Source organism: Nelumbo nucifera, chromosome 3, assembly GCF_055504915.1.
Source record: "Nelumbo nucifera cultivar China Antique chromosome 3, China Antique-T2T, whole genome shotgun sequence".
NCBI classification, from domain to species: domain Eukaryota; kingdom Viridiplantae; phylum Streptophyta; class Magnoliopsida; order Proteales; family Nelumbonaceae; genus Nelumbo; species Nelumbo nucifera.
The window spans coordinates 61,577,866-61,600,796 of record NC_142651.1 but is presented as its reverse complement, the minus strand read 5'-3'; the positions used below and the strand labels follow the sequence as shown (position 1 = coordinate 61,600,796).

Sequence of the window (22,931 nt, the reverse complement as noted above, 5' to 3'; positions counted from 1 at the left end):
CCGCTTGTTTGCTTTATGCAGGAAACGGAATCAAAATCATAATCAGAAATAGCTGGAAGGGATTCTCATTCTTAAGGGAGGGTCCATCAGGAATGAGAAAGGGATTCCAAATCCACCCAACCAAACGGTCGGCTCTGATTTCGATTCCAAACCCCTATTTTTGCAAATCAAGTGGACCCTAAAATATATGTTTCTAGAAGGTCAAATACTAAAGTGATATATTTAAAAGTTTAAGCCCACCTAAGGCCCCTAAGGTGAAACTACCCCAAAGTAAAGTAGAGGGTACCTATCCTCAATTTACCCTAAATTCGAAAACGGTAAACTTTATTATAAAATATTTACATCCGGATTACATCATATCACTCCGACACGTGGCTAGGTGGATGGCCCCATTTGGCGTCATTCCATGGCTGTTATATGTATTATTCGACACAATTTGATATGTATCAGTTTTGGAGTTTACCAACACGTGGCTAGGTGGATGGCCCCATTTGGCGTCATTCCGTGATTGAGATTGACTGTATATTCATCCACATTAATCCATACTCAACTTCTATGGCTGTTATAAACCATTACAATCCCATGATTGAGATTGACCATTAAAAACTAGGGTACCTCTGAAATTTTTGGCTGTTGTTGAAACCTTTAAAGTTTAGTAATTGAAGTCATCTCACTTGATTTGGCTGCTACTTCACACCCTTGTAATCTCTGTTCTGAAATTGATTTGGCTTTTAAATTTGGCCTTAGTGGAACCAGCTTTGGAACTGAACTTAACTTGAAATAAATCCCAAAATACTTTAAGGATGTGAATATTTGAATTCAAGTACTCATGGTTACAAAGACTATGGTCTCACTTGACCATTTAGCCACTTGAGTGATTTTATCATTTTTCTTCAATTTAATAATTGAATGTGTATAATAAGTAATGTAAAATGTTTTACAAAATTTAAATTATAATGAAAATTTTTAACCTATATATATATATTATAACCTATAGAATAAGCTATTCAATTTAATCAAGATTTTAAAAAACAAGCTATTCCATTTTTCTTCAATAAAGAACACTTTCCATGGGTCCTAGAGCTACCAAGGCCAGAAGGTCCAAAACTGACTCTGGAACCGGTCTTAACGGGATAGGTTTCAGTTCCAAAAAAACCTGGAAAGGTTATACCTTGAAATCGAAAACTGACCCATGCTCACCCCAAATTCATTGGCATTTTTACCACCAGAAAACCGAACCAATCTTCAATTTAGTTTTATTGTCATAATTTTGTTATGTTGGATTTATTTAATTTCCCTTATGATATCCACCTATATCTTAATTTTTACCACCAGATATCCCAATTTGTACAAATTGGATTCTTCACCTTTTTCCTCATTAGGCATACTCCCTCTAATTTAGGGAAGTTCGGAACTACTGTTAGACTTTTCCCATAGGCATGCTAGATGGATTTTCATGGTAAAGACTAAGCTTGGCAGAGTAAACAAACATGGCATTTTGTGTCATCTTTTTTTTGGGAAAATTTTCAATCAGTACCCTGTACTTTGGCTTGAGTGACAATTTGGTATCCAAACCTTAAAATGCAACAACCCAGTACCCGAACTTTCAAAATGTGACAATCCAATACCTTCCGTTAATCAGTTCATTAATCAGCTGTTAAGTGACATTTGAAAATGCCCTTCGAATGCCATCTAATTCTCTTTATCAACCATCCAAATGTTGACAAAAAACTTAACAGTCCCAAATCCTAGCTTCTTCTATTCAAAATAAATTGGTGACTTTAGAAAAATCTAGAATTTGGGACTGTTCATTTTGTTGTCAATGTTTGGATGGTTGATAAAGAGAATTAGATGACATTCGAAGAGCATTTTTGACTTTTCAAATGTCACTTGACAGTTGATTAACGGTAGGTACTGAATTGTCACATTTTGAAACCTCGAGTACTGGATTGTCGCATTTTAAAAGTTTGGGTACCGAATTGTCGCATTTTAAAATCCGGGGACCAAATTGTCACTCGAGCCAAAATACCTAATACTAATCGGGAATTTTTCCTTTTTTTCACTATTCATGAGTTAAGCAGCCAGGTAAGCTCTTGGTGCTAGGGAGAAGAGGGTTTGCAGGTTAGCAGACTCCCTCCTACACTGCCTACTATTAGCTTTAAAGTATCGACACAATACGTCTTGTATCAGGTGTATCATATCGAATTGGCCACCAGCCGATGGACCTGTTTAAGGTTAATCCCAAAACTAACTGTTTTAAATTTAAATGTTAAATAATGTTTAAATCTAATCCATCTCCATTTTAAAAAAAAAAATCTAAAAATATGATATGCACGTACAAAGTATGGATAGACCCCTTCCGCTGTATCGGTGTACCAATACCATTCACCTTATCTACTCAGAGTAACTTTTTAAGCCAAAAAGGCAAAGTTTCATTCATAAAATGCTCATATTACAATTAGAGAACAAACAACAAGTAAAAGTAAGCAACATTATAAGACAAACTAGACTTGTTGTGCAAAGCAATAACCATGAGCACCAGGAGTGAAATAGCTCAAGAAAATCTCTCCAAATGGCATAAAGTCAAGAAACATAAAAAAGAAGGCATTGGGCCTCCAATAGAGAAAGTAATAACCGCAACTTCCTCGGCAACATCAATAGAACCAATCAAGGTTCAAAAAATCGAGAGCACTCCGATACTCCCCTATAGAGGGTGTATCCAAGGTTCAAAGTATCGGAAATGCTATGCGTATCGGAAAGACAAATTTAAGAGACGTATCGGGATATACCTTGGATACACATAGATACAGACGAAAAATTAAGATACGCATGGAAACACATGGAAACACCATAAATACTCTAATAAATCATAAAATATCACTAAATATAAAACATAAATGAGCTATTTATGCATAAAAATAACATGTTTTAGTGGGTTTTATAAAAAAAAAACATATTATAATCAATAAACGGGAAGTCAAGAACATAAACATACTATCTAATTATGGACATTATAGATCAAGAAATTATTTTGCATGTTTTATTCTAATTTTTTAAAAACTAAATAATTATTTATTTTTATTCAAATATTTATTTTGCATGTTTTATTCTAAAAATTAAATTAAAATTAAGAACATATGTAAAAAAAATTTGAACTTTGGGTGTATCGGGGTTTTGACGGTTCAGGGGGTGGAGGAACCTTAAACTGGCCCCCCTAAACCAGATTTGAAAAAAAATTAAAAATAAAAAAAAAGTACCGATATGCCCCTACCAGCGTATCAGACATATCAATATATAGAACCTTGGAAGCAGTTGCAAAGCCCTTAAGACTGGGACTTAATTTGAAGAAAACATAGTGCTATGGCAAACCCAAACCACAGCAAAACCTTAACACCAGGGCTTACATGGATGTTGGAGAAGGTCCAAAATCCCCTATTGCAAATACGGATCAAACCATTTTCTCTCAACGCTGGTGGTTAATTTGAACGTACATTTACATTTACCAAATTATACATACATCAAACTTGGCAGTACAAAGGGCAAATGAAATGTAAAAAACAAATGGAAATTTTATCTGGTAGATTTTACACGCAATTTGTCAGCAACATAGAGGAGGTGACTGATGTTGGTAGAAGGATAGTTTTGAAGTAGCTTGAGATTGGAAGTAAAATCGCCTGCTAATAAACGCCTCCGGATGAGAATCAGCATGGCACAGCATATACGAAGCAGCGTGTCCTGCACTTGCAACATCAAGTCTTATTTCCACGTTCTTTGCAAGAAGATAAATTCTGTTCATTCCTTAACACCATCTTTTCTCCACAAGCAAAGCAAAAAGAATGGGCAAATATTTGGCTCCCACCTGGTCAAAGGACATGACATGCATCCAACCAAATGCATTTTACACTTTGATTTTAGGTTTAGAGGTTTAGGGTCTAGAATTTAGGGTTATGAAAATCAAGAGGTGGCCAGACACTTTTGCTAATCATGGTAGGACTGTAGGAGCATAGTAAAACCCAAAAGAAAGGAGAGAAAACGGCACTAATAGGCATGAAGATACAAGGTTAACTAGATAAATTCTTACCTGAGGACCTTCAGGATCGCTTAAAAGTGTGTCCCAAATGTGAAGGCTGTCCGCAAAATTGAATTCTTGAGTCAACAGGAGAGTTATCCATCTAAATGCATAGAACTGTGGATTCACCTACATTTCCAAATAAAAAGCATTCAGGCATTTTAAGTGAGGATTTTTCAAGCTTGCATCTAAATATTACTTTGAGAAAAAGTAAAATGGACAAAAGTTTTGATCAATTGAATTATTCAACCACGGTGCTTGATCCTTGTTGGATTGAGATGCTTTAAGCCCTTGGCATGCCACAACATGGCCCTAAAGTTTAATCATATGTTGTCGGATAGAATTTTAGCGATCTTGACATCATTTGGCTTGATCCCCAATAGGATATCTTCACAAGGAAACTGTAATGACACTCCAATTTCTGAAATTGACCATGCTGGATAAACCTTTTTTTAGTCCATGTTGAATAATGTGTCATAATGTCTCAAGGCTCATTCTTAACACTAACATTTGACATTGAAAAGAAGAACAATACTTGCAAAAGTTCTTCAAAAATTTGCAACTTATTTTTTCTATTATCTTATTGCAAAGAATGTTGTTCTAAAATCTGAAGAATTCTGAGAGATGGCTATTTTATAATTTTACCCCTATGGATGAATCTAATTGGTTATTATATATTTGTTAACACTAAAATGTTTCCCCGTGGTTGAAAAACCCTAGGGTTAGGGCTATGTGGTCTCATCACAAGGTACTAATAGTGCATTGGGCTCATCACAGCTTGTCTTTGCTTTTTATTTAGTTTATATTTCTTTTCTATTTTTTCCTAGTTCGGATACTATTCCTCAATTTGCCAAGCTCATGGCTTCAACTAGAAGACACCATTCAAAGTATTTCTTGAAATGTTACTGAACTTGGGAAACTTCTCTTTCCCCTCTGCATAGACGAACCACATTTTCAGGCCTCTTGCTCGGATGTGGATGAAATCCGATAATCCAACCAATCCGATGGATTCGAATTCGATCTAGAATGTTTAATCTGATCGGATTTTAGATCGAACTCGGATGCTGCAGATTTTTAATCAAATCAAACTCGAAGGAAGGTATATCCGATCCGATTACAACACTAGTAAAACAAAACCATATAATATCAGCTATCACTTGTAAGTATAAGCAGAGCCACAGAAAACTTTAGAATCATCTGCTGAGTTAGGATAAGAACTAAATAAGTGAACTTAAAGTAAGATGATCTTGGGCTGGACCAGACTTTTAGGTTTTGTGTTTATATTCTTACATTATATACATAACGGAATGGTGAAACATGATTCATGTAATTGACCCCATATAGGTGGGACAAGTCTAAGACGACGATGATGACATATATAATATTACCAATCAAAATATGATGTTATGTAACATTCTTATATTACATAGCATATATATCATATTTACAAAATATATGATATACTTAATGTAATATAAAATATTGTGTTCAACTATGATGCCAGAAAGACATGATACCGGATAGGATTTGACCAATCAAAATACCCCGTGAATTTTGATGGAAACCCACCCGATTGATTACCCCACTTTTATGATGCCGGTTGATTGATTAGTATATTTTCAAGTATTATGACTTTCTGGCATCATAGTCGACATGCATACATATTCTGGACCAGTCCTGGACATAAAACCTAGGAAGCCTGGAAATTTCCAGCAAAATTTTCAAAAATGGAAAATAAGCAAGCTTTCGTGCTTAACAGATAAAAGTACATGCTATGTAAAGTAAAACCAACCTAGGAACCAAACCCAATAAGAACAATCTGTTATGCACTTGGGCCTCTAACATTCTTTATGGTCAAGAAATATGCCTAACTCACACCAAGTGGAATCAAAACTAACAGTCCTAGCATCCCTAGCAACGTTGGTTGAAGTTGAAGCACTAAGATTGGGATACAATTATATGAACCTAGACCAGGCATAGAAGAAAAAGAACAGAAAATGCTGTTCTTTTTAACTCATGAAAGAAACCACTGAGAGATCCAGTGCTGATGGCAGATATATGGTACTTTGATAGAGTAGGGGAAGATCAACTCATCATCAGGCAGCTTTTATTTTGTAAGAGCCAAGTTTTGGATTAAAATCTAAAAGTTCTTTGTGAAGTCATATTTTGAACTTGTGACCTTAATTTCCCTGCTACCGTATGTCAGCATGCCATACATTTAGGATGTTTGAGTGACCCTGTTAGAAGAGTAGGATGGAAGATCTATTATTTCTTTATTTTCACTCTCCCTCTTCTCTACAAGTAGCCAAACCTTTTAGTTTGTGATCTGTGTTTACATGGTATCAGAGTGAGGTTCTAATCCTGGGGCCAGTGGGTTATGTACTCACCATGCTTCCAAGGAAGATGCTATAAATTAAAAAGAATAAAAAATAAAAAAAGATCAACCTAAAACAATGATTCTACTGTCTGCAGTAACCTTTTTCCCTAGACTGTTCAGCAGTATGTTTATTTGGGCAATTAAGCAGAATATGATACACCAGATATTTGGGATGGTTTGATGAGGTACGTTTGACCAGCAGGTATGTCTTGGTATGGCTTAACGAATAGGTGTTTCAACTCCCATTCAAAAGCCATTAAATTTATTTGATGTAAAAGATAATGCAGAAACAAGTTATGAGCAGCTCTCACTTTGGATGTGACCTCAAGATGACGCCAAAGCTCCTCATCATGTTCTTTCAAGAGCTGTGACAACTTTGTAATTGTGGAACGAATGCCCACAACACTGTTGTCAAGTTGCTGACAAAAGTGGTCGCGAAATCCACTTAACAACTCAACAAAACAAAAGAATGCATCTGCTTCTGCGGAGGCCTGCATGCAAGGTAGAATGGCCAAGTATAAACCATATGAAATTACAGAAGAAAAAAGTGCTAGTTCATTTCACCTTTGATGTATAAAAGTGTAAGTTACATAAAAGCATTCATTTTATTTTACTTAAGAATGTTAAAGATGAGCCATGTTCAACTCCTAATAAATGCTGGATGTAATATATGAATGATGTAGATGAGATGAAACCATATGGACCTCTTTTTCTCTTGATAAGTTATAAGACCTAATTGAGTCTAGCTTTCACCATCATAAAATAATTGTAGGAAGTGCTGAGGTTCCGGATTCTGAAAGGTCCTTGGAGCATTGCTACATAGCCTGTAAAATCCACTTCGTTTTATTGTTGCTCCTGCCATTTTAAGATCTCAGATGCATTGCCAGCAACTGTACCGAGCTTGACTTAGTTTCAGAAGAGACTGGCATACAGGTTTATTCATACCCAACCTATACAAATAAGGGAAAAGATCACACAGCTTTCCAATGCCCAGACAATCATCTTCCCAAAATTTGATTGTTAAACCATCACCAGCCCTAAAGGACACAAGATTGAGAAAAGATTACTGGAAACGCATTATCCCTTTCCAAACACTTACTCCATAAGATGTCTTCACTTCTCTGGAATCCCACCTGAACCCAATAACACCATATTTGCAAGCCACCACTCTTCTCCAAAGCACCTCCCTCTCCAACCCAAATCTCTACAACCATTTCCCTAAAAGAGCTTTATTGAAAATCTCCAATCATCTTATCCCCAACCCCCCATCTTTCTTTCCCTTGCAGACCTTATCCCACTTAACTAAGTGGAATTTCTTCTTAATCCCTTTAAACTCCCTATAAGAACTCATTTTGCAATTTTTTAATCGAATTTATCACAGAAGCTAGAGACTTTAAAAGTGAAAGGTAATAATACCGGGAGATTGGATAGCACACCCTTTATAAGAGTAATCCTTCCATCAAGAGATAGATACCTTCCCTTCCATCCTACCAGTCGTTTGATCTATCCTGTCAAGAACCGTTTGCCAAGTTGAAGAGACTGAAGCTTTTTCCCCAATAGGGAGACCCAAATAAGTAAAAGGGAAACCCCCTACCGAACAACCCAAAGTTGTTGCACAATCCTCCGAAAGAAATTCTGGGATATCACCTACCCCAATCACACACTCTTCTTCAAATTGATTTTTTGTCCTACCAACATTTCATAAAATCTGAGGATCACTCTTAATTCAGCACTTACACAGTTGATGCATCCAGGAATATCAATGTGTCATCTGCAAACTGAAGATGAGTAATGGAAACTCCATTTCTTACTGCTTTAAACCCTTCAAACATCCCAGTCTCTTCTCCTTTACATAATAAGCGGCTTAGAACTTCTGCCACCAAAACAAACAACAAAGATGACAATGGATCTGCTTGTCTCAAGCCCCTTTGGGCTTGAAAGAAAGGTGTGAATATACCATTGACAATAACTAAAAAAGAGACCAAATAATACATGCAAACTGTTAGAGTACACAAAACAGGGGTATTTTGGTCATTTGGGTTTATCTATTTGAGAGTGAAAGGTCTATTTTATTTAAGTTTAAGTTATGTGTCCCATCACTTATGAGGGACAATATGGTATTTCTTGTAACTATGTTATTGGAGATAAATACAAGTGGGTCAACTAGAGAGAGGACTGATTTTCCTCTACTGGCCGAACCCTTCTTCTTCTCCTCTTCTTCTTCTTCTTCTTCTTCTTCTTCTTCTCTACTGTAACCTAGGACTAAATAAGGTTTTCACATGGTTTCAGAGCACATGTAACAAGTTCAGATCTGCTCGTCTTGCTCTTTTATTCTGCTTTACCCAGTTTTTTTATCGCCCTCCTCTCTAGGGTTTTGCAGATTTCTCAAGAACCATTGGGAGATTAAGGGAAAGGTTGAAAAGGAGTGGCCGTTTTTCTCTGTAGGAAGCCTTCATGCCTCCGGTCTGTGGTGCAGTGGCTGTTTGTGGTGATTGGTAGGAAGCTCTCTATTCGATGGTATGAAGAGAGCAGGTTCGGGTGAACAGTGTTCAGCTGAGTACAAGTTGGTTCTGCAGAGTGCAGTGTAAGTGTTTGGTTTAATGGCTGAATGATTTCAGCCCTTGTATTTGGTGTGTGAATGGTTCTGCAATGTGCAGTATAGGTGTTTGATTTAATGACTGAGTGATTTCAGTTCTTGTATTTGGTGTGTGAGTGGTTCTACAGTGTGCAGTACAGGTGTTTGATTTAATGACCGAGTGATTTCAGCTTTTGTATTTGATGTGTAATGTGTATTTGAAGAAGTTAGTGGTGCTGAAAGTGAGATAAGTTTTGTGGAAGTGCGTGAAGTCGTGCTGAATATTTGAAGGTGAATACTCTACATATAGCAGTGATTTCTTTGTAAGGTAAGGTGAATTAGTTAAGATGACATTGATTGGAGATGGGAATGACAATAAAATAGGCGTCATGATTTCTCCAGATTACCTAAATGTTCAAATGACATCTATTAAGTTGAATGGTGAGAATTATGTGTCGTGGGCAAAATCTGTGGAGGTGTTTTTAAAAGCCAAGAAAAAAGTAAAACATGTGAGAGAGGAGAAACCCTCCTCTGATTCTCTAGGGTTTAGTGATTGGGAACATGAAGATGCACAAATAATGACATGACTGTGAAATAGCATGGAACCAAAAATTAGCGTGAACTTTATGTTCCTAGATACAGCTAAAGAAATCAGGGATCATGCTAAGAAATTGTATTCCGGGCAAGATAATACAACTAGGGTGTATCAGTTGTACCAAGAGTACTTTAATCTGAAGCAAGGCAGTCAAAGCTTGAAGGAATACTATGCAAGTCTGAGAAATATCCGAAATGAGCTCAATGTGTATCATCCTCTGACACAGGATGTTCAGATTCAGTAACAACAACGTGAGCAACTTCATGTGACAAGGTTTCTGGTGGGTTTGAAGGCTGAATATGAGCCTATCCGAGCACAAATACTGGGGAGGTCTGCTCTTCCCTCACTTGAAGAAGTTTTTACTCGTCTTAGGAGGACATCTATTGAGTCTATAGAGCATTCTTCTCCCTCAGACAGATCTGGTTTTGTGGTGACTAGAGGGGGAGGCCGTGGAAATAGAGGTGGTGGTGGTGGTGGTGGTCGTGGACTTCCAGGTAACCGTGGTGGTCCCATGTTTAACCATGTTGGTGGTCGGAGTGGAGGTCGGGACTCAAGGGGGGTTGTGGTAAAGGAAGAAGTAATGCCCCTAGGAAGTGTACATACTATGGATTAGAGGGGCACACGGTTAATTTCTGCTATGATTTACATGGTCCACCCAACACTTGGGCTAACCATGTTGTGACTAAGGGTAGTGGTACAGCTACTGAAAGTCAGCAAACTGACCCGATCCCCTCCACATCTACTGGTGTTTCTGGGAAGGAGATGGTGAGTGTACCCCGTGCAGTATATGAGCAGTTCCTTCAGACATCTTCTCAACAGAACACAACTACCCTTGCCCATTCAGGTATGGCTTGCTTGGCTTCCAAGCCTTCACATCATTGACTCCGGAGCCTCGGACCATATGACTAGGACTCCTAATGTATTTTCTTCTCTTTCTCAGTCCTCCACATCTCAAACAATTACTCTTGCTAATGGTTCTACATCTCCCATATGTGGTGTTGGTGATGTTGACCTCTCCTCCTTGTCTTTATCATCTGTTTTATATGTCCCCAAGTTTCCCTTTAACCTTATGTCTGCTAGTAGATTAACCAAGTCACTTAATTGTTCCATAACCTTTTATCCCTCTTCTTGTGTGTTTCAGGATCTCAAGCCAAGGATGAAGATTGGTGGAGGGCATGAGGCAAGTGGATTGTATTACCTTGATGGTGGTCGCCCTCCAGTAGCTTTTCAGTCATCTCTTACTCCTCTTCAATGGCACTGCAGACTTGGTCATCCTTCTCTCAAGGCTCTGAAGTTGCTGGTTCCTTCATTGAGTCATCTTTCATCTTTGGATTGTGAGTCATGTCAGCTTGGGAAACATCATAGAGTCTCTTTTAGTCCAAGAGTTGACAGTCGTATCTTGAGTCCTTTCTCTTTAGTTCATTCTGATGTCTGGGATCCGATCAAAGTGATGTCATACAATGGCTATAAGTATTTTGTAATTTTTGTTGATGACTTTTCAAAGATGACATGGATTTATCTTATGAAAGATCACAGTGAATTGTTCTCTATTCTTCAAAAATTTTATGCTGAAATACGTACCCAATTTGGTGTTCATATTAAAATTCTTCGCTCCGATAATGCCAAAGAGTACACCTCAATACCATTTCAGCAATACTTAGAGCACCATGGGATAATTCATCAAACTTCTTGTGCCTACACCCCACAACAGAATGGTGTAGCTGAACGGAAAAATCGACATCTCCTTGAAACTGCTCGGTCTTTTATGCTTAATATGAATGTCCCAAAGCATTTTTGGAGTGATGTCCTCACATTCTGTTTTCTCATCAATCGGATGCCCATGTCCATCCTTGGAAGTCAATCCCCCTTCTCGGTGTTGTTTCCCACCTTGTCTTCGTTTCCTCTCACCCCAAGAGTCTTTGAATGTGTTTGTTTTGTTCAAAACTTGGGGCTTGGTTTAGACAAGTTAGATGCACGAGCTACTAAGTGTATCTTCCTTGACTATTCAAGGACTTAGAAAGGGTATAAGTGTTATAACCCTAACTTCCATAAGTCATTTGTGTGCTCCGATGTCACTTTCTTTGAATCGGTTCCTTTTTTCTCGGATACTGTGGTTTCTTCTCCTTCCCCCGTAGTTCCTCTTCCCGTCCCTGTTGCGAATCCCCTTCCCGTGGTTCCCATTCTAGTTGCAGATTCACCTCCCGTGCCAATTGCTACTGAGAGGCCACCAATCAGACAAGTGTATACTCATAGAAGAGCACCAGCCCCTCCTCCAATTCAGCCCTCGTCAACAGATCCTGTCATTGCTTCTTCTCCCTTGGACCTTGATCTTCCTATTGCCCTACGAAAAGGTAAACGCACTTGTACTTTTCATCCTATTTCACACTATGTTTCAGCTGCTCACCTTTCTGCTTCTCATCGCAATTTTATATCATTGCTATCATCTGTTTCCATTCCCAAGACTGTCCAGGAAGCCCTTACCTCCCCAGGGTAGCGGCAAGCCATGGAAGAGGAACTCTCTGCTCTACAACACAATCACACATGGGAACTCACTGCTCTTCCTCCTGGTAAGCATGCTATTGGGTGTAAGTGAGTCTACACAGTGAAGTATCTTCTAGATGGCAGTGTGGAGCGATTAAAGGCCAGGTTAGTGGCCAAGGGCTATTCTCAGTTGTATGGTGTGGACTATATGGAGACACTTTCTCCTGTGGCTAAAATTGGTTCAGTTCGGGTGTTGATTTCATTAGCTACTATGTATGATTGGCCTCTTGTGCAACTTGACATCAAAAATGCCTTCCTACATGGTGATCTCATTGAGGAAGTGTATATGGAGCAACCGCCAGGGTTTGTTGCTCAAGGGGAGGATGGTAAGGTTTGTAGACTCAAAAAGGCAATTTATGGACTAAAACAATCTCCACGTGCATGGTTTGGCAGGTTCAGTGAAGTAGTGAAAGACTTTGGGATGAAACAGTGTCAGGTAGACCATTCTGTGTTCAGCCATGACTCGAAAGATGGGAAAATCTTGCTAGTGGTGTATGTGGATGATATTGTCATAACTGGGAATGACAGTAATGGAATTGACAGGTTGAAGAAATTCCTACAGGACCACTTCAATACGAAAGATTTGGGTAAGCTGAAGTACTTCCTAGGAATAGAAGTTGCAAGGTCAAGGCATGGAATTAACTTATGTCAAAGAAAATATGTTCTTGACCTACTTGAAGAAACAAGACTGTTAGGTGCTAAACCAACAGAAACTCTTGACCTACTTGAAGAAACAGGACTGTTAGGTGCTAAACCAACAGAGACTCCTATGGAACTTAATGTCAAGTTGAGTGTTGATGCAGGTGAAGAGTTTGATGATCCTGGAAGATACAGGAGGTTGGTGGGAAAGTTGAATTATCTGACTATTACCCGACCAGATATATCATTTGCTATGAGTATGGTGAGCCAGTTTATGCAACATCCTCGGGTTCCTCATTGGGAAGCAATTCTAAGGATTGTTAGGTACCTAAAGGGTGCTCCAGGTCGTGGTTTGCTATACCAAAGTGGAGGGACTCTTGAAATAGTAGGGTATATAGATGTTGATTGGGCTGGTCCTATATTAGACAGGAGATCAACTATAGGGTATTGTACCTTCCTTGGTGGCAATCTTGTAACTTGGAAGAGCAAGAAATAAACAGTGGGGGCAAGGAGTAGTGCAGAAGCTGAGTACAGAGCTATGGCTCATACCACATGTGAACTAGTATGGTTGAAGAACTTGCTACAAGAGATGGGGTTCTCGGTTGACAAACCCATGAGACTATATTGTGATAACCAAGATGTTGTTCACATCTCTTCCAACCCAATCTTCCATGAGAGAACCAAGCATATTGAGGTCGATTGTCACTTTGTGAGAGAGAAAGTGATGTGGAGTGATAACCACATCTCATGTGAGCTCAGGAAATCAGTGGGCAAATCTCTTTACAAAGGGATTGTCTCAGGGCAGAGTAGATTATATTTGTGACAAGCTAGGACTATATGACATATACTCTCCAGCTTGAGGACCATCACTTATGAGGGACAATATGGTCTTTCTTGTAACTATGTTATTGGAGATAAATACAAGTGGGTCGACTAGAGAGAGGACTGATTTTCCTCTACTGGCCGAACCCTTCTTTTCTTCTCCTCCTCCTCTTCTTCTTCTTCTTCTCCTTCTTCTCTACTGTAACCTAGGACTAAATAAGGTTTTCACACAAACATCCAACTTCTCCACCTTTCCTCAAAACCCACCCTTGTCGAGATATCTTCCAAAAAACTCCAATCCACATTATCATAAGCCTTCTCAATGTCACGCTTGAAAACTAAACCTTGTCCACTTTTAGTCTTGAGCCAACACATTCACTTGCAAGCATCACCCCATGAAGAATTTTCCTACCTTCCACAAAAGCCATTCAGGTTGGAGCCACAACATCATGCAAGATAAATCTTAATCTTCTAGAGAGCACCTGATGTAGGACCAGCTCAATTCTAGTCCTTAGAGAATGTCGAGTGGTTTTATTGATGAGAGTTTCATGGCTGTTGATGGCTGTAATGGCTTCTTGAAGAAATAAGAGAGAAAATACCTGGAATCATTCACAAGGTGCCTAGAATCACTCTAGGGGCATGGGAATCACTCACCATAGCTAGCATAAGCTAAAGAAAACTCAATATATTTTATTGCCTTTGTGTAAAACGTCCATACATATTTATAGACTCTAAACTCATAACAATCCTAGGAGTCAAACTGTTAGACTCATAATAGTCTTAGGAGTCAAATTGTTAAGACTCAATAATCCTAGTAGGACTCAAACTAAGCTGTCATATCCTATTTCAATTCAAAGAAGACTCAATAACATTAATCCTACTTATGCAATGACTCTGAAATTTTAAACATAAACAAACTATAACTAAACAAATTAAACCCTATCATTGGACCCCACAGAAAATTGCAAAAAATGACAAAAATATTCAGTCCAAATCCCAAGTACCATCACTATGCCATATCAGGACCTATTGTAAGGCCTTCTTCTTTCTAGAATAAATCTTCAAGGGTGCTGATCGGTTCCTATTATCTCTCCTTGGCTTGAAAGAACACCCCAGCGCCCTAGCGAGTTAAAAGCATGGTACCTTTCATAAAGATCTGGGTTGAGACGATGAAAGTCTTCAGCAGTGATCCAAGAACTCTCAGACATAGGCTTGCCTTTCCCCTCGACAAGGAATTTCTGATATCCTCCTATAGTAATAGATATTATTTCCTCATCTAACACATCCTCTGGAATGTCATTTGGAGGTGTAATAGTTGGCAATTTAGGTATATGAGTCTACTGATCAAAAAAAATTTAGGTATATGAGTCTTAAAAGAATCCACATGTCCATGGTAAGGAATCAAGTCCTCAACATTGAAGATAAGACTAATTCCCATGTCTTAAAAGAATCCACATGTCAGTGTTGCAAGACTGATGGACCTTGGGCCCTTGCATGTATGCCCTTGTAGATGGACTGTAGAGTTTCCTGATGTGAAGTCCATGGTGAGACGGGCCCAGTCACAGACCACGGGTCCTAGCTGCCTTAACCATTGAATGCCTAGCACCACGTCTGCTCCACTGAGATGGAGAGGATATAGGTCCACCACAAACTGATGACCCTGAATCTTTAGTGGTAGGCCCCTGCAAATGCTATTGCAAGAGAGGTTGTTACCGTTGGCCACATGAACCGTAAAGGTCGTTGTTGGTTGCACCGGAAGTCCCATTTTATCCATCAAGACTTGAGTTATGAAGTTGAGGGAGCTGCCACTGTCTATAAGGATTGACACTTGGCATCCTAGAATCAGCCCTGCAACTCTCATTGTTTGAGGGGACACAAGTCCCGTAAGGGCTTGTAAGGATATTTCAGGCGTGCCATTGGACTGTATTTCCCATCCCGGGTTAGATTCTCCACACCCAGGGATGTCGTCTTCCTCTTCGGCATCTGTTTGGAGGAGAAACGCTTGTTGTTTCTTGCAGCGATGGCTCGGCCCAAATTTCTCTTCGCAGTTGTAACAGAGACCTTTGTCTCTGCGGGCTTGCATCTCTGCCCAAGTTAGCCGTTTGAAAGGAACCAGTGGGCCTGGGCCCAGTACTCCTTCCTCCTTATCTGGTGTTGTTGTCTTTTCTTGCTCCCTTCTTGCTTCTAGACCCCATGGTTGTTGCACCTTTCTTGCTTGACTGAACTTGTCCTCATACAATCTTGCTAGTGCTGCCGCATTGATGATCGAAGTGGGCTGCATCGCTTTCACTTCCAGTCGCAGTTCTTCTTTTAGGCCGCCGACGAAGCTTCCATCCACCCTTGGACTCTCACGGCTACCCTTTCAAACTCCACCTGGTATTCTTTTACTAATCCCACCTGCCGTAGCTTTGCCAAATTTTCATCAAGATATTCGAACCCAGATGATCCAAAACGGACAGTCATGGCGTCCGTGAAGTCTGCCCAGGTTTGACGAGGGTGCCCCCTTTGGTACCATTGAAACCAGAGGATGGCTTCCCCTTCAAGATGCGTAGAAGCCAGAGCTACCCTATCTTGCCCCGGTGTTTCATGGTAATCGAAATACCTTTCTGCTCTGAGAATCCAGGGAGTTGGGTCGCCACCTGAGAAGATGGGGAAGTCGATTTTGGCTATTCTTGTTGCCGCCCCTGTTCTACGGCTGTTTTCATTGTTGCACTCATCTTGGCTTCCTCTATCAATGTTCGTTACCCCCTGCTCCAGTCGAAGGAGGAGAGCAGTGAAACTTTCCATCATTTCTTTGAGATCTGAAGACATTCGATGGATCTCGACTTCCATCCGATCCACTCGGGTGTCTACTAATGTGTTTCTTGTGTTGGTCATGCTAGCTCTAATACCAAATTGTTAGGAACCTGCCTAACTCAAGGCTCTTCGAGGGGCCAACCTCTTGAATTCTTGAAAGGAGAGAGAGGGAGGGAGAGAGAGAGTTTAATGCTGAAAGAGTCCTCCCTTATTCCTTTTTGGCTCTACTACTTATAGTGTTACAATCTTGACTGTTACAGCTGTTACAAGTGGATGGCAGTTGTGACAAGTGGCTGCTGATGTGGCCTCTTCTTGTAACTGACTAACTGCCTTCTGTTGGTCTGTTCCAACAGTCTTGACAGTCCAATTGGGTGGCAGTTGTTACAAGTGGATGGCGGTTATTACAAGTGGCTGGTTAGTGGCCTCCTCTTGTAAAACTGACTAACTGCCTTCTGCGGTTATTACAAGCAGTATGTGCCATAGCTCTATATTCTGCCTCTGCACTGCTTCTTGCCACGACTGTCTGCTTCTTACTTTTCCATGTCACCAGATTACCCCCTAGAAAAGTGCAATAACCTGTGGTATACTGCCTATCAGACATAGAACTAGCCCAGTCAGCATCAATATACCCTTCTATTTCAAGTTTTCCACCACTTTTGTATATCAAACCACGACCAGGGGCCCCTTTTAAATACCTCACAATTCTTAGAACCACATTCCAATGAGGAACCAGAGGTTTCTGCATGAACTGACTTACCACACTAACCGCAAATGAAATATCTGGCCGAGTAATGGTTAGGTAGTTCAATTTACCTACAAGTCATTGGTATCTGCCAGGGTCTTCAAACACTTCACCCATATCACTGTTCAGCCTAATATTTGTTTCCATAGGTGTTACAGTTGGTTCAGCACCTAACAAACTTGTTTCTTCCAGCAAATCAAGCACATATTTCCTCTGACACAAATTAATACCATACTTAGATCTTGCTACTTCTATCCCCAAGAAATATTTCAATTTACCAAGGTCCTTTGTTTGAAAATGTTCTTGTAGAAAAGTCTTCAACCTGTCAATGTCCATTTTATCATTCCCGGTAATAACAATATCATCTACATACACCACCAATAGTATTTTTCCTGTCGAAGAGTCATGACTGAAAACGGAATGATCAACTTGGCACTGTTTCATACCAAACTTCTTTACCACCTCACTGAACCTACCAAACCATGCTCGAGGAGACTGTTTAAGCCCATATATAGCCTTCTTTAGTCTGCATACCTTACCATCCTCCCCCTGAGCAACAAACCCTGGTGGTTGCTCCATGTAGACCTCCTCGAGCAAATCACCATGCAAAAAGGCATTCTTGATATCAAGCTGATATAGGGGCCAATCATACATAGCTGCAAGAGAGATCACAACACGAACCGACCCTATCTTAGCAACTGGGGAGAAGGTCTCTGTGTAGTCAATACCATAGGTTTGGGAGTACCCTTTTGCAACCAATCGTGCTTTCAGGCTCTCAACACTACCATCAGGCAAATACTTAACAGTATAAACCCACTTACAACCGACAGCCTGCTTCCCAGGAGGAAGAGCGGTGAGGTCCCAAGTATGATTATGAAGTAGAGCTGAGAGCTCTTCTTCCATTGCACGACACCACCCTAGAGAGGCAAGGGCTTCCTGAACATCCTTTGGGACAACAACTGAGGATGACAAAGAGATAAACTAGCGATGGGAGGGGGAAAGGTGAGTGAGCAAAACATGATTAGAAATAAGATGAAGGGTGCACGTGTGTTTACCTTTCCGCAAGGCAATGGGAAGATCAAGATCAAATACTGGGTTCGAGGTTGGTGTGGAGACAACTGCCGGATCTGTCGATGGTGATGGAGTTGGAGGAGTAGCAGCCGGTACATGTGGGCGATGTGTATACACTTGACGGATAGGTGGGCGTTCAACAGGTGGTGGCACTGGAGGCAAGGACTTGGTCACGGCTGGAACAAGGGGAACAGAATCGGCAACTAGAAGTGGAAGAGGGGGAGGTGATGAGGAGGAAGAAGCATCACCGAACCTCAAGAAAAACGGAGTAAACTCAAAGAAGGTAACATCAACACACACAAAGGAACGTCGAGAACTAGGATGGTAACACTTATACCCTTTCTGGGTCCGAGAATAGCCAAGGAAGATGCACTTAAGGGATCGTGCATCTAACTTGTTCCCGGGGCCCAGATTATGGATGAAGCAGACACACCCAAATACCCGAGGAGAAAGAGGAAACGGAGACAAGGTGGGAAACAAGGTAGTAAATGAGGAATAACCATCAAGGATAGACGTGGGCATCCGATTAATCAAGAAGCAAGAAGCACCGCATCACTCCAAAAGGGTTTGGGAACATTCATGTGATGCATGAGGGATCGTGTTGTTTCCAAGAGATGACGATTTCTTTCTCTCAGCCACCCCATTTTGTTGTGGGGTGTAGGTACATGAGGTCTGTTGTATAATGCCATGTTGGTCCAAGCATTCTTGAAATGATGAAGATAAATATTCACGGCCATTATCAGAACGAAAAATTTTAATGTGAACACCAAATTGATTGCGAATCTCAGCATAAAATTTCTGGAAGATGGTAAACGATTCACTTCTTTCTTTCATTAAATAGAGCCACGTCATCCTTGAAAAATAATCAACAAAAATGACAAAATATCTATATCCATTGTTTGACATCACTTTATAAGGACCCCAAACATCTGAGTGAATCAAAGAAAAAGGACTCGACACATAGTTATCAACCCTAGAACTAAAGGGAACACGATGGTGTTTCCCAAACTGACACGACTCATGATCTAAAACAGAAAGTTGACTCAACGAAGGAACCTAAGATTTCAAAACTTTTAGCGAAGGATGACCAAATCGACAGTGCCACTGGAGACGAAAGAGAGATGACTGGAGAGCTATTGATGTTCTTCCACCACCGTCAAGATAATACAATCCACCAGCTTCATGCCCTCCACCAATCTTCATCCCCGTCTTGAGATCCTGAAAAACACACATAAAAGAGTAAAAGGTAATGGAACAATTAAGTGACTTGGTCAGCTTACTAACAGACATAAGGTTAAACGGAAATTTAGTGACATACAAAACTGAGGATAGGGATACAGGGTCCAGGTCAACATTACCAACACCACAAATGGAGGATGTAGAACCATTAGCAAGGGTAACAGATTGTGATGTTGAGCAATGATAGAGGGAAGAAAACACACCTGGAGTTCCAGTCATGTGATCGGAGGCTCCAAAGTCAATAATCCGGGGATTGGGTGTGGATGCCAAACAATCCATACCTGAGTGTGCGAAAGTAGTCGTGTTCTGCTGAGATGTAGATTGGACAAACCTCTCATACTCATCACGGGGAACACTCACCATCTCCTTCCCGGGACCATCTGTGGATGTAGGAGGCATCTGATCAGCTGAACGATTCTCCTGTCTAAAACTGGAACTGGTGTCACTAGTCATGGCATGATTGGCCCAGGTTGAGGGTGGACCATGCAAATCATAACAATAATTAATGGTATGTCCATCCATACCACAATGAGTACACCTCCTCGGACCTGAGCCACGTCCTCTACCACGGGCTCCCCCTGAATCTCTACCTCCAGTACGACCACCACCACGGTTATATGTAGGTCCACCACCACCACTCCGGCCATATACCGGACCACTACTATCACCACGGCCAGACTGAGTTCCTCGAGCTCCACCTTTAACACCACGGCCCCTTGACACTGCAAAGGCTGATCTATCTGAGACATTAGAGTTCTCAATAGATCCAATAGAAGTCCTCCGAAGTCGAGCAAACACCTCTTCTAAAGAAGGGAGAACTGACCCTCCTAGTATTTGAGCCTGTACTGGTTCATACTCAGATTTAAGCCCCACCAAAAAATGAGTCACGTCAAGCTGTTCTCTCTGTTGTTGCTGTTGCAGAAGTGAGGGGGTGATAAACATTCAACTCATTACGGATGTTTCTCATACTAGCATAGTACTCCTCAAGACTCTGATTGCCCTGTTGCAAATTAAAGTATTCCTGATACAACTGATATACTCTGGTTGTATTGTCTTGACCAGAATACAACTTCTTTGCATGGTCCCACACATCTTTGGCAGTGTCAAGAAACATGAAATTTACACTAATCTTGGGTTCCATACTATTCTATAACCACGTGATAATCTATGCATCCTCTTGTTCCCAGTCTTCATATTCATTAGAATTAGTGGAGGGTTTCTCCTCCCTTATGTGTTTCACCTTCTTCTTTGCCTTCAAAAAAACTTCTACAAATTTAGCCCAAGGTACATAATTCTCTCCATTCAGTTTAGTGGAGGTCATTTGAACATTCAGGTAGTCAGTAGGTATCATCACATTAGACTTGCTATCACTGTTGTCTCCCATTGCTGAATTCTGTTATCACTGAATTCGGCAGACTGCACACTGCTTGATCACACTGTTATTGCTGAAGGTTGCACTCTTTACACCACAAACCCTACCCTACGACTACCTGAAATCTCACCACTATATGAGCACCACTCCTCCTTCGAATCACACAAAAAAACAGCATAAACCCTAGCACACTACAGTCTGAAATCCCATCATACGCTCTGAAACATACTTCCTATTTGATTCATAACAAAAAATATGCATAGAAATCTCTTACCTCATCACTTGAAAGACAAACCACACGAGAAGAAAATCAGTCCACACAAGACACCCACTGCACCACACGAATCAGCCCTCTTCTCTTCATCGATTAGGGGAGGGCTTCTTAGAAACCACAGCAACCAACCACACAAGACACAACTGGAGGCATAGAAACCTCCAAGGGAAGAGGGCGACCACTCCTTTTCAGCCCTTTCCCTTATCTCCAATCGATGGCAGAGAAATCAAGGGAAAACCCTAGATTGAGTGCACAGAGAACAGAAATCTGGGCAGATCCGAGTTGCTTAGTTGTGCTCTGATACCATGTTATAATTCGGCCTGCCTTTGAGTTCTGTTAGTCTGATAACAGCCAAGAAGAAAGAGGAAGAAAGAGAGAGAGAGAAAGGAGGAGAAAAGGAGAGAAGAAAAGTCTGGTTCGAATTAGGGAAAAGTTACTCTCCCATTCAGCCAGACATGTTTTTATATTATTAATATAATGGAAAAGACACATATGCCCTTATTTAAGTGAGGGACACTAGTTCTAATATAACATTACAGATCAAAAACCTCAACATAAGTATAAAGACAAAAATACCCCTACACTAACAGCTAGTACGTGTATCTGGTGGTAAGGTAACTAAGTCAATTGGTCGCTTAGGCTGAATATCAGTCACCACTTCAAATGGACTTCTTCCTGTGGATCTATTTACTGAGCTGCTATAAGCAAACTCAGCTATTGGAAGCACTAGATTCCATCTAGAAGTATGATCACCAACTAGACATCGTAAAAGATATCCCAAGCTTCTATTTACTACTTCAGTCTGACCATCTATTTGGGGGTGAAACAATGTAGAGAATTTCAGCTGAGTATTGAGTAGTTTCCAAAGTGTCTTCAAAAAATAACTCATAAACTTGGTGTCCCGATCTGATACAATAGTAGAAGGTACTCCATGAAGTCGAACCACTTTGAAAAATATAGTAGCAATATGTGAAGCATCATGTGTTTTGTTGCAAGGTAAGAAATGAGCCATCTTGGAGAAACGATCCACCACAACATAGATTGTATCGTGACCCCTATCAGTCTTGGGCAATCCAAGGACAAAATCCATGGATAGATCTTGCCATGGTTCATGAGGAATAGGTAGGGGTGTATATAGCCCAATGTTCTTCTTTCATCCTTTGGCAAGTTGGCATGTCCTACATTGCTTTATTATACGAGCAACATCATTCTTCAAACTAGGCCAATAAAACCCATCTTCCACCATAGCAGTGGTCTTATCTCTACCAAAATGACCTGCTACACCTCCAACATGTAACTCCCAAATAACAAAGTCCCATAAAGAGGTATTTGGTAGACATAGGCAGCATAAAATAGATAACCACTATGCAGTGAAAAGGAAGGATACTCATCTTGCTTCTCAGCTTGTAAGTCAATATAGATGATACCGAAATCCTTACAACCAATATAGTCTTGCTTTAGTTGATCGAAACCAATGACTTGGACATTCATGGAATGAAATATGTAAGACATCTGACTTAGCGCATCTACCACTTTATTCTCATTTCCAGCTTGGTGCTTAAGAACAAAGGTGTATTCTTGTAGGAATGAAACCCACTTCCCATGCCTATAGTTTAGTTTCTTTTGGGAATTCAAGTACTTTAAAGCTTCATGATCTGAATAGAGCACAAACTCCTTGGATATTAAGTACTATCGCCAATACCGTAGAACTTGCACTACTGCATATAACTCCTTGTCGTAAGTTGAATATTTCTACTTGGCTTCATTTAGTTTCTCACTATGAAATGCAATGGGATGGCCTTCTTGCATGAGAACCCCT

The 22,931-nt window shown here is 40.3% G+C and overlaps 1 protein-coding gene across 5 annotated transcripts in view; it reads right to left on the bottom strand.

Annotated features, from left to right (window-relative positions):
* Window positions 1-3,316: 3,316 nt before the first annotated feature.
* The window catches only part of LOC104609409 (uncharacterized), a 45,733-nt gene continuing 26,118 nt past the window's right edge, over window positions 3,317-22,931 (bottom strand). For 2 of the 5 annotated variants that reach the window (XM_010275711.3, XM_010275713.3), the window contains 3 exons: window positions 6,758-6,937; window positions 4,082-4,198; window positions 3,317-3,735 (listed from right to left, as the gene is read on the bottom strand). In XM_010275711.3, coding sequence (XP_010274013.1) covers window positions 3,571-3,735; window positions 4,082-4,198; window positions 6,758-6,937 — 462 coding nt within the window. In that variant the 3' untranslated portion in view covers window positions 3,317-3,570. The other 3 variants (XM_010275712.3, XM_088900914.1, XM_088900915.1) reach the window with 3 other exon arrangements.